At 37.4% G+C, this 17,333-nt stretch overlaps 1 protein-coding gene across 1 annotated transcript; it reads left to right on the top strand.

The window, feature by feature from the left end:
• Positions 1 to 91: 91 nt before the first annotated feature.
• LOC140942254 (lipase maturation factor 2-like) lies at positions 92 to 17,333 on the top strand. Its single transcript, XM_073391214.1, has 18 exons — positions 92 to 219; positions 318 to 368; positions 891 to 1,093; positions 1,577 to 1,605; positions 1,846 to 1,926; positions 6,824 to 6,971; positions 7,297 to 7,370; positions 8,654 to 8,732; positions 9,464 to 9,587; positions 10,233 to 10,388; positions 10,846 to 10,951; positions 11,456 to 11,552; positions 11,844 to 11,959; positions 12,489 to 12,558; positions 12,859 to 12,913; positions 13,496 to 13,742; positions 14,843 to 14,951; positions 15,644 to 17,333. The coding sequence occupies exons 1-18, from the start codon at positions 117 to 119 to the stop codon at positions 15,797 to 15,799; spliced, it is 2,004 nt and encodes a 667-aa protein (XP_073247315.1). The 5' UTR covers positions 92 to 116; the 3' UTR covers positions 15,800 to 17,333.

The following is a 17,333-nucleotide window of genomic DNA, read 5'->3' as shown; positions in this document are numbered from 1 at the left end:
CCAAACATCCTATTAGATCGAAATTCGAGAACAAAGAAAATATTTTGTCCTGTTTATGGATTAGTTTACATGAAGGGACTGGTGAAGATCACCGTGGACTCGGGTGAAATCCAAACATGGCAGCTTACGGAAAGCAAGCTCTCGTACAAAATACATTTTTATGGTTTATTGCCGCGATTTATCTCTTTGCTTTCTCCTCTTTTTACATACAGATACCAGGTAAATACTGCAATTTCATTTCATTTCCTTGCATGATAAACCTAAATTGGGTAATCGATAGAAACGTTAACTTATACCATGACTTCTAAACAATGCAGGTCTTTATGGCAAAAATGGTGTTCTTCCTGCCAAGCTTGCCCTGAGAGAAGGTACGATGTTCATTTAACTTCATGGAAGCGTTTTCTTTTGTTTACATATATCAACCAGAACTCATCTAAAATATAGACGAACTGTTGGAGAATAACTTACGTGCTGTGATTCATTAATGGACCGCTATTTTGTTCCCCACAGATATCAGTTATTCATTTGCACGTGGTCAGGAATCGTAGAATGTACAGGGAAACTTTTACTGTCAAATTTTATTTTTAAAACTCGCCTTATTGGTCTTAAAAAACTTTCTATGAGCAGTGTTAAAGTATTTTCGTGAATACTTTTTAAAGCCCCAGAGGGAGGTGGAGGCGGGGTGGCGGGGGGCGGGGGGGCGGGCTGCTCACCGAAGTTAAGTACGGGGATGTTCCACCTCGAAAGGCAAGAAGAAGAAATGTGTGGCATTAGTGAGACTTTTCTGGTAAACTTGTTAAGATGTACCAGTTAGAAATGGTTACAGGCCTGTTGATGATTCAAATCAATCAGATGTAATGCAATAATTAATATGCATTTTGTAAATTCAGAGAGTTCATCTATAGAAGAAAACTTCTGGCAAAAGCCTACCCTCCTGTGGCTCACCCCCAAGCTTGGATTGGACACTCAGACTGGCATGGAGCTTCTTTGTTTAGTGGGAATGCTTCTTTCAATGCTGGCCATGTCATTCAGATCTTGGAGAGATTCCATTACATTCTTTGTCCTTTGGTTTCTTTATTATTCTTTATATCAGGTAAAAACTCACTCATTTAAGAATCTCTAGGTACCAGATGATTGCATGTAGTATACCAGCTAGTCTGTATTTGTAACACCAGTTCCAATTTTTTTATTACTAAAATTATAGACTTTATTTATACAATAAACATATTACACATGTACATATATACAATTATTTACTTTAACCATTTATCCATCTCTCTATATAAACAAACAAACAAAGATCTCTCTAGGAACATCCTTAATATAGAAGAGAATTTGTTTAATAAGTCAAGACAATCTGATTATTAATTTTGTAAGATTTTTTGAGAAAGTACCCTGATAATCATTCAACCAACAACATCACACTTAGCTTGAAGGGGTATTTAATTCTAAACTTCATTTAACATATAATAAAAACTGTAATACTTATACAGTAGCCTTACATCTCAATGTATGACCATCGTATATTGAGAAGAATGTCGCACAAATTGAATGTGAAACCTAATTTCATTTTCAGGTGGGACAAACATTCATTTATTTCCAATGGTAAGATCATATTCAGTAACTGTTGATTACATATCAACTACTGCAAACATTGCTTTTCTTATTCCAATGCTCCTGCGCAACATGTTATAAACACACATGGATTAAAACTAAAATGCTCACTTTGCACCTTAGAGAATTCCACCTCCAGGCCCAAGTGAAATTTTTCTTAGAGTGCATGCAGCCTTGTAAAACAATAACTCACTAAAATGGATGACAATTACTTCATTTTTTTTTTTTCAGGGATATCCTTCTTTTGGAGACAGGATTTTTAACAATTCTTGTTTCTCCTCTGAATTTGTTTAAAGCAAGAACTAATTACAGGTATACATGCAAGCATCCCTCCAATAGTTTATGTTGGACCAAACCCAGTGGACTTTGAGGGGGGGGAAGAGAAACAGTGATATTATATATTGGAATTGCTTAAGAAAGCCTTTTCCTGTATATTTTGTAGCCTGAGAGAAAAGCTCCCCTAGGAGTTGAGGGGATGAACTCAAAATTATGCAGCTTTAAAATAATGTCAAAACTTAAACTGAAGAGATATGGATTGCATACTAACTTCAAAAATGCTGTGATTGAAACAATGAGCTTTGACTGCTAAATTGCAATAGACCTAAGTTAAAGCTCTTTGCCATATCCTGTCATGTGTTTGGGAATTTCTTAAAGAGCTGAACAATCCTTATGGAAAACTGCAAATGGTAACAATAGAATAGACTAATTTTGTCTTTGATATATTGAAATTCAGACCTGGCCCTGAGGATTTTGGAAATGGAACAAAAGAAATAAAATCATCTTGCAGCGCATTAATGAATGTCATAGCGGAGCACCATGCATGGGTGAGAAAATTTGGTCATCCATGCATCTAAGAAATTTTGGTAGTCAGGTGACTGTACACCCATCCGTTCACACCACAGGCTAACCTATTTGAAATGATATATTTCTTACTTTGTGTAGAGCCTGCAACCTCTGTTATTTTTACTTGATTATAGACATCCATGCTATGCATGGTCATTGTTGGTCACCTGGACTGTCTTATAGATAGAAAAATCAACAATAAAGCCAAGTCTTTTTTTTCCACTAAATTTTAATGTGTATGCTGATGTCTGTAACAGAAAAAGAGCTAGATTGAGAGATAAAAAAAAACAAAGGAGATGAATTTTCGTTCAAAACAAAACATTAAATTTTTACATGCTGGTGATCAGAAAATTGGAAATGTTTGTGGCCAGTAAGGTAAAAATGAGCAACAGTGAAAAAGAAAGCAGACAGGAACATTGAAGTTTCAAATACGTTTGTGAGATTCTTACAACTGTACAACATTTCCTTCATAAAATGTGTAACTAGAAAGTTTCACATTGTAGCCTCTCAACAACAACTATGCAAAGAAATGTACAAAAAGTGTGTTCACATGCAAAGTTGTTTTTTATGCTAATCAGACCCATTGTACATGTTGTTGTTTTTTTTGCCATTCTTTTTGCCTTCACATTTAGCATTATATGAATTTATTTTTGTGTTAGTAGATTATAAGTATAGTTAGCAATTAAGAGCTTCGCTTTTAGCCCTTACTGAATCAATAATTATATTACATTTCTTTTGTTTTATTCCCCCAAGCCTCATAGCCAAGTATGAATTTTAATATATTGAAACTCATGGTCTTTTACTCCTCCACTACATGTACAGCTGTAGGCACTTTTCACAATTTTAAGAGATAGTCAAGATAGTCAATTGTGATGTTTATAGCCCGTTCCAGGCTTCCAGATAAAGAAGGGATCAGTGAGAGCATTAGCAAGTAATCATGTGGGGTCTGCTACTCTTCTTTTCACAGATCATATACATCTTATTTTTGCTTGACCTTTTGTTTGCAAAATCCCTGTACTAGCCTGGAGCAGTACATGTTTAAGCTCCAGTGTTTATGAACAATTTATCAAATTTGTCATTAATCGGTGATCTAACCAAAACGAGTTTGCACCATTGTCTGCTGCACAGCAGCAGGTTGATGTGCTATTGCAACCTCAAAATAATGTTTGCCTGCAGGCATTTCTGAACTCTGCCTGATTTCATACCTACCCCTACTGGAAGACCTGTTCACAGCTGGCCACTTGATACCAGAAGCAGGGCTCGAAATTAATTTTTTGGATAACTAACCCTTCGGGTTAGTGGACATAAATATTACTAACCAAATTATAAAGTTTATTATCCAAGAATCTGTTCTTTAACTATTGAAAGTACTGCTATTAAATGGGGCAACTCAACGAATGGATGGATTGGTTCAAATTTAATGATGAACTGCAGAACGAAATAATGATATAGAAAATTTACTGCTCGTTTACATTTTCCTTTTAATTACGTTACGCGAGGGTGGGAAAATCACCATAAACACTGAAAACGTTGTTTGTTGAGGCTCATCGAACTGCAGCCAGGTGAATGCCTTTTTCGATTCCTGGCTTGGTAGAAAGATCTTTCTTTCTTCATACGTTCTCCTTGCGGGAGCCTTCTTTAGTGTTTGAAACTGAAAGTTGTTGTTCTCGATCTTCCATTTCCTCTTCACAAATTTTGGGCAACGACCTTTTTCTGAAAAAACTATCCAAGCATCTCTTAAATAGGTTGCAGGGTATGAACGAGCCACTTGCAAAAGATATATTTTTTAGGCTGCGTCCAGATCTCCCCACCCATTTCAAAAGCCTGGTTACCTTGAGTTCTGTGAAATGTGCGTTTTTTGTTCTGTCAATTATGCTGTAAGCATATCTTTTAGAACAATAAATTGATCAAGATAGAACACAATGTTATGTAAAAAAGAAACAGGTGTAACATTTTCAATGACAGAAAGTTTTACTAACCGTGTCGGGATAGTAAGGCTCATTTTTAGTAACCAAACGCTAGAAACTACTAACCTTTGGTTAACGGGTTACCGTTAATTTCAAGCCCTGAGAAGGATACTGTCTAAGGGCATCATTACCATAGGACTACACTGTGTCATTGCCAACTGACAAAGTCATTTTGAGGATGTCATCCAGCGTAGGGTGTTACCCAATGATATATATCTACCAACCTGATTGTGTCATTTCTTAGCTCAACATGTATGATCTCTAGCTAGCAGGGTGTGGTTCTAAGGATTATCACCATTAAGGTCTCTTTCCCATGGTATCTATCCTATGGTATCCTAATAAGGTTTGTTCCCTGGGCATCGTCCCAAGGGTATCATTTTAGAGTGTCATCCCAAGAGTATCGATCACTATATATGTATACATTCCCTATAGATCCCAGGTCATCAACAGACTGGAATCATAAGCATATTGATATAACAATAAGAAAAACATATAATACAGTATAACTGAAACAATCAACTTTAGACGAAGAAAACTGCTATCAATGAACGCAGTTCCTGCTAAAACCCTGGGTTGTTATCATCTTTGTATCACTGAGTCTATGATCCGGTCAGTATAAAAGATGGACTGCGGACTACGGACTGCGGACTGGGTATAAAATATGGACTAGGTATAAAACGCGGACTAGAAAATACAGACTGGGTATAAAACACGGACAAGGTATAAAACGCGGACTGCAGACTGCGGACTGGGTATAAAATATGGACTACGGACTACTTTGGTAAAAACCGTGCAAATTGGTTCTAGGTAAGGAAAAACAAGATCAAAAGATCGCTAAATAGCAAGACACATGAGTTAAAGTTGTAAATACTCTTATAAATCCTTGGTGGAGGTGTCCCGCCCAGTTCTCTGAATCATGAGCCGGATCAAAATGCTATTTTCTTCACCCATTTTTAGACCTTGTCTTGGTCTCTAACAATCATGAAAGGGGTCAGGATCAGGGTGGTACTCCCTTCTATAATGGAAGGGTAGGGGGTTTGGGCCTTTTTGGTCTGAAAACACTTTGCCCATTTTGGTCTGGAATCGGGTATGGTTTTCGAGGGAACAACGGGAGTGACATGAATGGACGTATTTATCGTTTCAATTCCAAATGAATAAGAACGAAATAGAAATGTGCGAATTCGAAATGTATTTGGAGAATTTTTTTTTGTTTCCGCTCTAACTTGGTAATGATGACAAAATTTCTGCCTAATTAGACCTAACCTGTTCAAGGCTCTGAGATAGTTGGGTCCGCTGAATTGAGAAAGCGAAAACACAAAAAAAAAAAAAAACGGGAGAAAACTGGGGAGTCTCCCCAACTACCTGAGAACCTGGAACAGGCTAAATTAGGCCAGGTCCGAAAATGGGTATGGATTTTAGAGATCTAGTCTGAAAACGGGTGTGGAAAATGACAATTTTTTGGTCTGCAATAAAGTCAGGATTCGGAGAACCAGGCACTACACCCCCACCAAGAATTCCCAGTAGTACCCCCTTCCGGGGATCAGGAGCAGGGTGTAAATCATGTCATCATAATCATCGCTTAGAATATAACATTGGATGACTCATTTCGGTTATTATTCACGTATGTGAGTATAATCCCTCGCACCTAAATACTGCCTTTGTGCATCGCATTGACCTTCTCATCTGAGTTCTTCATTCAGTCCTCATATTCCCAAAGCTTTATTTGAAACGGAATTGTGGCATAAGATAAGAATTTTACTGGTGTGACTAGCACCAATACTATTTTTTTAATTCGGTGCTTCTTATTGGGTAAAACTGCAAATTGAAATCTCTTCAAACTCCTTCTTTTTATAAAATTCAGAGTTTAATTTCAGTTGCCTTGAGTACCGGCATAACCTTCCTTCTCCGTGGGAAAAATAGACTACGTGAACAGTGTTAAAGCTGAGACTACTGTTTTTGCTAGTCCGCTTTCTATTTCTCTCAGTTTTACCTTCTAAAGCTGTTTTTATATACATAGTCCGTAGTCCGCGTTTTATACCTAGTCCGTGTTTTATACTCAGTCCGGAGTCCACATTTTATACCTAGTCCGTATTTTATACCCAGTCCGCAGTCCGTGGTCCGCAGTCCGCAGTCCGTGTTTTATACTGACCGGTCTATGATCTCCCTACCAAGAGTAGGCCATTTGCAAGCTGCCCAATCCTCTGTTTTAAAGAGAGCCTAAGTGCTCAGCTTTTGATATGAAAATGATTTTTTTATTCTCGTGCAAATATAACTCATTTTCACAAGAAAGGTTTTTCACTTAGCCTCATTTGAAAGTGAGAGTTTTTGGAGCTCGGAAATGGCCTATTAATTTTCTTGTTGTCAGTGAATCACCCCTTGACCGTCACTTGCTGGATCAGGTTTCAGAGACACCATGACAACATAACTTTGTGGTTAGTAAAGTGGCTTGCTTTTAGACTGATGTTCTGTTCTGGAATTGTCAAGCTGTCAAGTCGATGTCCTACATGGTGGAGATTAACCGCACTTGATTGGCACTATGAATCACAGGTACAACTAGTGTGCATACAGCTCTGGAAAAGTTTGATTGCACGCATTTATTTGGGAAAAAAATTTACATTGTTCTTGTTAATAGTGGGACATTACATGTACATGCACAGTACCGCTTCAAAAAAGGTGACAGACACTCTCGTCTCTTGAGACCCAATTCTTGCATCTCGAAACTCAAACATATTAAGAATCAAGACAGGTAATCAAGTTTTGAGGAGTGAGTCGAAATCATCAACTTGTGTTTGAGTGGTACTGTAAGTCGACTTTTTTAATTACTGATTTCTCAAAGACTGACTAATGCATGACTCAGTTTTATTTGTTGTAGTGTATCCCCACCCCACTGGCTTGGTATGCACATCAGCTCCCAAAATGGTTTCAGAGGCTAAGTGTAGTTCTAACGTGAGTAAGTTACGCACGGTATTTAGCATAATAAAAATTGTGGTAATTAGTTTTGTAATATTAAACATTTGATATTGAATGACTTGAACCCTCGCTAACTCGAACCTCGTACTGGATTTTTCTCATACATTTACTGTAATTTCATTCTTGGTAACTCGAATGCCCCGCTATTAAACGCACAGTATTTTTTTCCCTTCGGATCATTCCTATATAATTCTACCCTTGATAACTCGAACCATATGCACGTTTTAAGCATGTGATAAGTCGGGGAAAAAAAAGAAAAAGAAAACAGAGTACTGAAGTCCAAAACATTGATTGAAAAAACAATCGAAACAATAATTCTTCATTATAATATTCTTTGTTTTTCCTTTTTTGTCACTCCAGATCAAATTCATTGTCTATCTCAGTATATTAATCAAATTGTTGCTTTAAAAGTCCTTTTAAAAAAATAATATTAGTCTATATCTCTTACTGCCCTTGAAGTGAGGTGTGCATAATAGTTGCATTTCCTCCCCATCCATTTGCTTATATTTCTTATTCCCTGTTATCTGCTTTGAACTTCCGATAACTCAAACTTTTTCTATTTCCCTAGAAGGTTTGGTGTTATCGAGTCGACTCAATTATAACAATTAATTAACCAACAATTAGATATTTTATTTTATTTAGACTATTAGTTCTAGTGTTCTAGAAGTCAACAGTCTTCATAGTGCATTTGATCTGTGCAAAATTTTGAACATGTAATATAATGTAAAAAACTCTTTTTTATACAATTAGGTGAATTCATTAAATATTAAAAATTAAAATATATTATCCAAAAAAACAAATACTAAATTTCAATTCCAGTGCTTTTGTGGCTGCTTATTATAAAGTTTTTCTTTTTTTTCTGGGATAATAATTAAATATTAATTTTTAATAATAATTATGATTTATCTACTTCTTCCTTGACTGAAACATTGTGAAAATTGTTTTTTCTAGTTGTTATTGTTTTGGGTTTGTTCAAAACACCAGTGTGCTACTCATCAATAACATAATAGATAGTGAGAATGTCAACCAATCAGACTGTAGATTCATGACAGTATGCTGGTTGCTGTCTACTAATCTCTGTTTACAAGTGCATGTATATGTAATATTGGAACCTTGCATAACTACTGCCAAAAATTATTCAGATGACCAAATCTCCTGTGGCCAGGATTTCATGGCCCAATGGTGCTCATATTAACATTGTTCCATTGTACTTCTTTCTTTTTTCTTGTTTTTTATTAATGCTTTGTATTTTCTTCCAGGTATGTCATTTTAATTGCATTATCATGGCTATTTTTCATTCCTGTTCGATCCTTGAGGATATTTTCATTTTATGCCCAGGTGATTTTGCTATTTTAAGTTTGACTCATATAAAAAAAAATAATTTTGCCTGTTTTTAAGGAAATTAAGGGCCAGTAAAGTTAATGTACAACAGTACAATGTGGTTTAGAGTCAGGTGGAACTGAGTACTTAGTCTAGAGTAGGGTAGACTCTAGCAGTGAGGGTGGTACTCTAAGAATTCTTTAGTGTTGATACATTTTGTTGGGCTTTCAAAAATTCTTGGCAGATTGAATGGTGGAGGAAAATTGCTGTTTATGGGCTCAGTTATTAGATGGTGCTGTCTTTATTTTGAGCATGCTGTAAGATGTACTCTGTTTTGCCTGCTACGTAACAAGCCTTGCTGTTGCACCTTGTTACTAGCTACAGATATCTTTCGATCTAACTGCACCTCGTAGCAATTAAGTGAAAAACACTTGCTGATATTGAAACTTGGTCTCAAGTTGTGTGTGCAAAGTGCGTATAGTTCCTGTACTAATGAAATATTAACTAAAGGTCATCTACAGTTTACATGTACATGTCTGATGTACAATGTACCGGTAGTCACAGCAGCAGGAAAAAAAAAGTTAATAATAATAATAAACGTGCACATGGGACTTACACTGGTAGTGACCAAATTGCAATGATTACAAGCTGACAACTGTAGATACACATGTACATTTACATTAAGTGTTACAAGTTGATGGTTAATTTTGGTTGTTTTATTTAAGCTTCTTTCTTTGTTTCTCCATTAGATATTCTTCCAAGTTCTAATTATTCTCACTGGTAACTATAATTTCTTCAATCTTCTGGCGATTGCGCTGTTGTTACCAATTCTCGATGATGAGCATTTGGTCACGATTCTACCATCGTGGCTTGGTAAGGAAACCACGCCCCCCCCACCCCCTAATGCAACTGCTTGGTTTTACAAATGTCCTCACTTCCCTCACAGAGGGTGGAGAGGCATCGGTGTATTGCCTGAGATGAGGGAGACTCTACGCTCAATTTCAGCCGCTCACTGGGCTTATTTTCAGCAGCGATAAGTAACCGAACCTTGGTTCTGCTGAACTGAATAACCTTATGGTCCCAAAAACAGACAGATCCAGTTAGTGAAGCTAAAAAGTTGTGTGTCTTATTAGCTGAACGATGAATTTTATCACGATTTGTCGGCTTAATATCCGCAGAAACAGCGTAAAAACTGTCAGAAATTTTCTTGATTATCTTTACAGTACACTTATCACAAATTCAAAGCGTTACTGGTTATAGTAAACTTTAAATTGTTAAAGGAAAACTCCTTATTTGGACAACAACGTCATAATAAAATGCCCTAAGATACCATCTTCATACAAAAATTAAGCTTGGCGACAATGATTACTCGAGTTAGTAAGAATAGCTATGTTGCCAAAAATCAAACAAAAATGCCCGTGGGGGGGTGTTACATTTTAGTTCCCTGTGGGGTACCCTTCTGTATGAGAGGTGGTCCCACATGGAGGTTCAACTGTATTTAATTTTTTATCTCTTTAGTAAGAGGACAAACTGTCAGACCAACACAAAGAAGTACTTTGGCCAAATTAATAACAAGAATCGTGGTTCTTGGAACAATAACAGCTGTAATTTATTGGACAGTCAAGTTGTTTGCTTTAGAGCTCTCTTCTACTGAAGTTTTAAAGTCCAAGATAAGTACGTACTCATTTGTATAAATAATTCGAACATCCTAACCTTCTTTAAGTGCCATATACCATTTAAGTAACTAAATACTTATTTACGGCACTGTTTGATTCTGCCGCTGGATACGGGGCCACTTCGGGCCGCCATTTCTACGTGATAGTCCGAGCCGTTTGCAGTCCAGCGTTCTATGTACGGAGCTAACACTGCCGTTTTATAATTAGCTGTTTTTGCAATGGGTTTTATCATTCAGTCAAAACATTTCTCTATTTTTCTCCGTCTCTGATAACCCAGTGGCGGATCCAGGGGAGAAGCCAGGAGGGGCTGATCCCCTCCCCTTATTTTTAGACCAAATTGAGGCCCGAAAGGCCGAAATTTTTTGTTTTGTTACTTCCCAAATTGTTATTTTGAAACCTAGACTGTCTCGGTAATATTTCTTTTTTATTATTGTTTTTTGGTTTAATGTCGCCAGCTTTCTCACAGAGGACATTCTTCAAAGCAGTGGATCAGGCTGTTCCCATCACAATATGGATCGGCACGACATCTTTGGGAGTGGAAATTATTGTATCATTTGTAGGGTAGGCTTTACGTTTTTCTTCAGTTCTTCACTCAATGATCTCACTCAGTTTAGAAAGAGAAGCGTAGCGGCTTTTTCATGACGAGCTCTTGGCATCGACACGGTTTGTATTGCGACCAAAATTTCAAAGGTACCTCTTGTACCTTATAGAGGGATCCCGTACTCCATTCACCATTGGAGTATACAGCATTCGCCACATGAACGCCTTGCAGTCCTATTTTTTGTAAAGTAACAGTTACTCGAAAGCTGTTGGTTAACGATTTTCCCGAGTTAGAATTTTAGTCGATGGCTAATTTTATTTCCCCTTATAGACTGTTGGATGGTCATTTTGGGTTAACATATCTGGAACTCTGTGTTAAGGCTCAATAAAGTTAGCGAAGCTCCAAATACATATTCTTAAAACGAGATGTCTTCAAATTGTGCTTAACAGGGGTTAAAGAGTACACTCGTCGATTTATCGTAAGTTTTATCATTCTGTTATAACAGGCCTAAATATCATTTGCAGGTGTGTCATGGAAAAAGGTGTGTTTAAGAAATTATGGTCGTTACTTCAATGGGCAGTATTTAGTTTTGCAACGCTTGGAATGTTTGCCATAAGCTTGGTAAGAATAAATACCTTATAACAACAGAATTCTATCATTTATAATTATCTCCCTGGATCGTTACTGCCGGCAGATGTTTCTTTCTGGCATGATTTTTATCATGTACGAAGTCGTTCCCGCCGCCGATGATGGCGAGAGAGATACGGACGTCGCTTTTCCCTTTTTCTTTTTCCTTCTACAGTGTACTTCTCCTCCTCCTCCTCCTCCTTCTCCTCCTCCTCCCCCACCTCTCTTCACCTTAGAGATCTACTCTCAGGCTACAAAACTAAGTAATGTTTTGGTCTGTGGTAGGTGCCTTACACAGATATTAGTCACAAGGCAAAAAGCAACTTGTGGCCGGTGATTCACAGATGGAGACAGAAGACAGATGCTTTTGAACTTGTGAACTCGTATGGCTTATTTAGAAGGTGAATATTTTAATTCTTTCATGACTCCCGGGATTAATGAAGCGGTCTGGTAACTGGTCTTTCTAACTTTTGAGTCTATGAAAAATTCCTATGGTGTTACCATTCAAACAAAAACAGTACTTTCTCATGGTAGAATTGGTTTTCCAGTATTTTTGGCCGCTTTCGGGAATAACTGGGTTAATTTCTAAATTTTTATTACCAAATCCCCCCCTCCCGGTGTACCACAGGAGAGTATAGTTAGGTGGTTTTCATTTGAGCGTTCACCCGGAAGAATTAGTCCCAGACGCTCAAAACTGCGTTCGATGCGTTACTCACTTCTGGTGGTGATCAGTGTAGAGTTGTCCATTAGAAATAAAATAAAATAGAACTAACGCTGCATGTTATACTTTAGCAAGTTTTATTTGTCAATTGTTCACAATGAAAAATAATTGCACGCATCATATCTACGCAACAAGGACTAAACTTGCTAATTAGAAATTATACGGCTCAATAGAATTAGCTTTTGAAGTACATTCTCCTCCTTGTTTAGTATGACTGGTGTTGGTGGCCGACCAGAGGTAATCATAGAAGGCAGTAATAATATTGATGGACCATGGATGGTAAGTATGGAATTCGCCGTCGGCGTGTAAGAGCCTCTATATTTAATTGCCCTACCGACCCTATCATGGGGACCTTTAGTTTCTAGGACAACTACGAGTAAAAGGTTTTCTCAATACTAAGTAGTGCGCCACGTGAACCAGCGTCATTTTGGCGATCAGGAAAAATCTCTGTATCTTCTGAAGAGTAAAAAGAAAGAAATAATTAAACCATTGTTTGTTTTTAGACATGCCTACTTGTTCAATAAGGAATAAATGAAAAAGGGAAAGTAAAAGAAGAATTCGTGTTTGCATTATTTTTAGGAGTACCACTTTCACTATAAACCAGGAAATGTTTCTGAGCCTCCTCCGGTAGTTGGTAGGTTGTTTTTTTCTTGTTGTTGTTGTTTAGAAGGACTCTTCACACTAGGGACGAAAAGTTTCAGTTTGTACGCAAAGTTGCGTTCACATGCTGCACGTCGTAAATGCGATTAGTTTGTTTTGAATTTGCAGCTTTTGGTCGTATCGAACATATTTTCGTCGAAGCCAAGAGTAGGGCAAAAATCGCTGTAATGAACAAATTTTTGCTGTCCCCACCGTCTCCCGCACCCAACGTAACTAAGTACTTCTCATCTTAACTTCCGTCTTAGTTATAATGTACGAGGGGGATGACATTCTCGTCCTCAGTCCCCTTCCCTTCTTTTTGTCACATGGTCTTTAAACGAGTAGCTCTGTAGACAAGAATGGAGAGGTAGGGCAGGGGCAATAGGTAATTACTTCCACTTCCAAAGCTCCCTTTACCGAGCATCTTCCTTGGCAACTTTTCCCTGTATCTTTAATGGGAACACTTGAAAACGTTTTGTTCCTAAAAATGGTCCTTTACATTTCCAAAACTGACACTTTGTCCAAAATACTTTACATACTAAACTCCTGAGACGATTCTCTTATCTCATTATTTCAGCGCCTCATCAGCCTCGTTTAGACTGGCAGATATGGTTTGCCGCCCTGGGCAGTTATGAGTACAATCCTTGGTTTGTGCACCTTGTCTACAGACTTCTTCAAGGACAGCAGGACGTATTGGATCTGTTAGCTAAGAACCCTTTTCCTAAGAGAGCTCCTACCTATATTAGAGCCAAGCTTTACAAGTACCATTATACGGAGATGCCTAAAAATATTACTTCAGTCTCTGATATTCTGCAAAATAACAAGTTAGTATAAATGACAACAAAAGGATAGCTGTCACTTCCCCAATCAAACGTCTATGTTTCCTCTTTCATCTTAGAAGCTTGTTCATAATCAGATAATACGTACGTGCCAAAAAATTGCTTAAACATTTTTTTTTGCTCCAGCTACCGGAATCTCTTCCGGAAAGGGGAGAACCCTCCTGCATGCCTTTTGGATAGCAAAATACAAATGCACTTCCAAAATGCCATTTGATGCTCAGACTGATCCTATATTTAAAGGTTTGCAAATACTGAAGTTCTCTGAAATTTGCCTGTTTCAAGTTGGAAAGTGGAAGTAATGTTATAAAATAGGCCTGCTTCCCAATGTAATCAAAGAAATGTCTTTAATGACAAATCAAGTTCATTCCTATAAAATCAGAAATCCAAATACTTTCTCCTTATTTCCTGCACAAACAAATAAAAAACTTTTTGGTAAAAGGTTTCAAGGGTTCATAAAAGTTTTCATTTCACTAAATCACAATATACAAAGTGCTGCTACTATCTTTATTTTAAACCCAGATTGAAAACATTTCTCCTTAACTGATTCGCCTCTTGTTTTTTCTGCTGCTTTTTGTCGTTTAGTGTGTTTTGTTTTGTTTCCTATATATTGTACATGTACTTCAATATGATTTCGCCGCCTATTTATTTTATTTATAGTCTTGGGTTAGGGAGGGAGCTCATGTAATAAACCCCCACGGTTTCAATTTGAGTTTTTCCACCAAAAAAAAATACCTGCAATTCTTCCACTTGTGTAATTTGCGTCACTTTCGTTCTTTAACTATCATTTTTATATTATATTGAATGTCTGTGTATTTTTTTTTCTGGCAAATAAATAAACTGAAACTGTTACTAACCGAATAGCATTACTAGCATTGCCTTCACCTTACCCTTTATGCCCCAGATTTCCCTTATATTATCACTACTAACTGTTTTACAAGGTTATGACTTACAAGAAAGGAAATGCTCAGTTGAGGTGTGCTGACTCTTTAGCAAATACTCCTCCCTGGTACTATAAGAATATACAAAGAAAAGTGTGGAGAACAAAATAGTCTATAATATTTTGCTGATGTTGTTTTCTCTTTTAGATTGGTAAAACATTGGTGGTGGCGTGAGATGGTGAGAGACTACTTACCCATCCTGACTGTCGATGAACCATCACTGATCACCTGGCTCAATCAATATGGTCTGGCTAAGGTCTCTATTGTCTGTATTGTCTTCGGATTTAAAAATGAACGGAATGAATTTCATCCCTAGACTCAAAAGTTAGAACCACCTTGTAAAGCATAGTAAACAGCACCACAGGAAAGTACTGAGCCCCTCAGTAGTTTTCATTTGAATGGTCACACTTTAGGATTTCATCCACACACTCAAAAGTTAGAACCACCTTGTACAGCATAGTAAACAGCACGACAGGAAAGTACTGGTTAGTACCTTTTATTACAACGGACACAATTTAGGATTTCATTCTCAGACTCAAACGCTAGAACCTCCTTATGCAGCATAATAAACAGTACCACAGGAAAGTACTGCTCTGCACAGTAGCTTTTATTTGATTGGTCAAAATTTAGGGTCTCATCCTCAGATTCAAGAGTTAGAAGCACCGTGAAGAGCATAGTAAGTAGTACCACGTACCGCAGAAAAGTACTGCTTAGTAGGTGTCATTGAATGGTCACCCCATTACCATAGGATTTCTTCCACAGACTCAAAAGTTGAAACCACCTTGAACAGCATAACAACTGCATGAGTTGCGTCTTTTACTGCGATACCTAAGGATTTCATTCACAGACTCGAAAGTTATCTCATTCGCCATGATGACTCAGAATTTTACCCATGACTATTTACCTGTACTTATTTGTAATTAATACTTTAAATTTTCTTTTATTTAGGACGAACCATGGCCTGAACGTCCATCAGGGCGTCCATACAGAGCTATAACTTATCTCCGATCAATCGTTCGAACCCTAGATGCCATTCGATTTATGTGGGCGCTTTTTGCATGCGGATTGCTTATGGCCCTTTTTAAGTTTCCAAAGCAGCAATAAATATTTATGAGCAGACTGTAATCACAGCTCAGATAACTGTGATAAGTTCCAAAGTCTAGTCTATATACATGTAGAATGAATCTAGAATTTACATGCTATGTTATTTTTATCATGTGAAAACAGTATCAATTCATTTAAACTATAGCCCGGATGTTGGGGCGAGAATCTTCCGACCTACATTGAAAAATTACACGCAGCTTTTACTGAAGATTGGGTAGCGGTAAAAGTCAAAATTAATTTCATTGTTTCATCCACTGCCTATGGAGAACTGTACATTAATTTATCCAAAAACACGGTAAACAGGTCAGCGTACAATATTGAGTTGCTGACAGTGACTTCAGTGTTGTTGGCAGTGACTCCCATAAAAAAGATACGGGATGAGCGTTTTCTCGCTTAGGGATGTAAATTATGGATTTTGGTCTTATAAACTCTGGACGGAAAGCCAAAGTTTTTAGCCATGTAGTTCACTCCTAGGATTGTGCGTAAAGAAATAAGGACTTCAAGCACCGACAACGGCAACGGCAACGGCCACCGTGAAAGAGACTGGGGAGATAACATCAATTCAAAAAGAACCTGAATGCGGTTGTTGTTTTTGGAACATGTACGTGATAGTCGAGATAGCGGAACAAACGGAGCAGTAATGAAAAATAAGCTTTAATGTAAAACAGAAGCATATGCTTCTGTGTAAAATAACTGAAGTGAAGTAAAGTAGCTTTACCAGCCTCGCCTCAGCCTTTATTCACACATGTCAAGTGTTTTTCTCTCATGCAGTTAAACATGTGAAAATCTCAAGTCTTTGTTATCAGGCCAAAAACGTTCAAAGTACTTTACTTTTCCTAGAAGCTATCTAATGCCAAATTTATAAGAATTTTGCAAAAATACCAAAGGAAAACTAAAGTTCAGTACTCACGTTTTGTCACAACGGCAAAATACCAATTCTCACTTTGCGACGTGACGGGAACGGTAGACGTTTTTTCCTTGCACTGACATCGCATTTCGTGCTTTGTGTATACCCTGAGGGCTCTCCATTGCCGTTGCCTTTCTTGTTGTCACTGCTCAAAGTCCTTATTGTCTATGAAGGCCGCCGTGCCATGCTGAAGACAACTGTCAAAATCACTTCAACAGTAGTTTACGACTTCTTCTGCGCTTATTGGTTAAGATCTATAATCTATCAAAGTAAAGACCAGGATAAATTGTTGTTTATTTGTTTAATAACTCTTATTATTCATGTTAATTCATTTCTTTGTTTGTGTCCTCTAAGACTCGCTGTCATGCTGAATTTTAATATATCGAAAGTGGCCTATTGCTCTGGCCTAGATAATAATATAAAACAAAGCGATTTTTAAAGCATTTCCTAAAAAGGAAAGCATCAAACCAAATAAGGAATACAACCCATAAGGCCATTGGGCGCCATAACCACACCGGCCATAGTGAGCTTTACATTAGTACTAATATTAACAGAGGCAACAATAGGATAAAATGAACGTGTTTATTAACAAAATATGTAAGAGCAACAAGTCAAACTGGTCTTGAA

The sequence above is a fragment of the Porites lutea genome, chromosome 6 (assembly GCF_958299795.1).
Source record: "Porites lutea chromosome 6, jaPorLute2.1, whole genome shotgun sequence".
NCBI classification, from domain to species: domain Eukaryota; kingdom Metazoa; phylum Cnidaria; class Anthozoa; order Scleractinia; family Poritidae; genus Porites; species Porites lutea.
The sequence above is the reverse complement of the archived record's forward strand: the minus strand, read 5'-3'. Positions and strand labels throughout refer to the sequence as shown.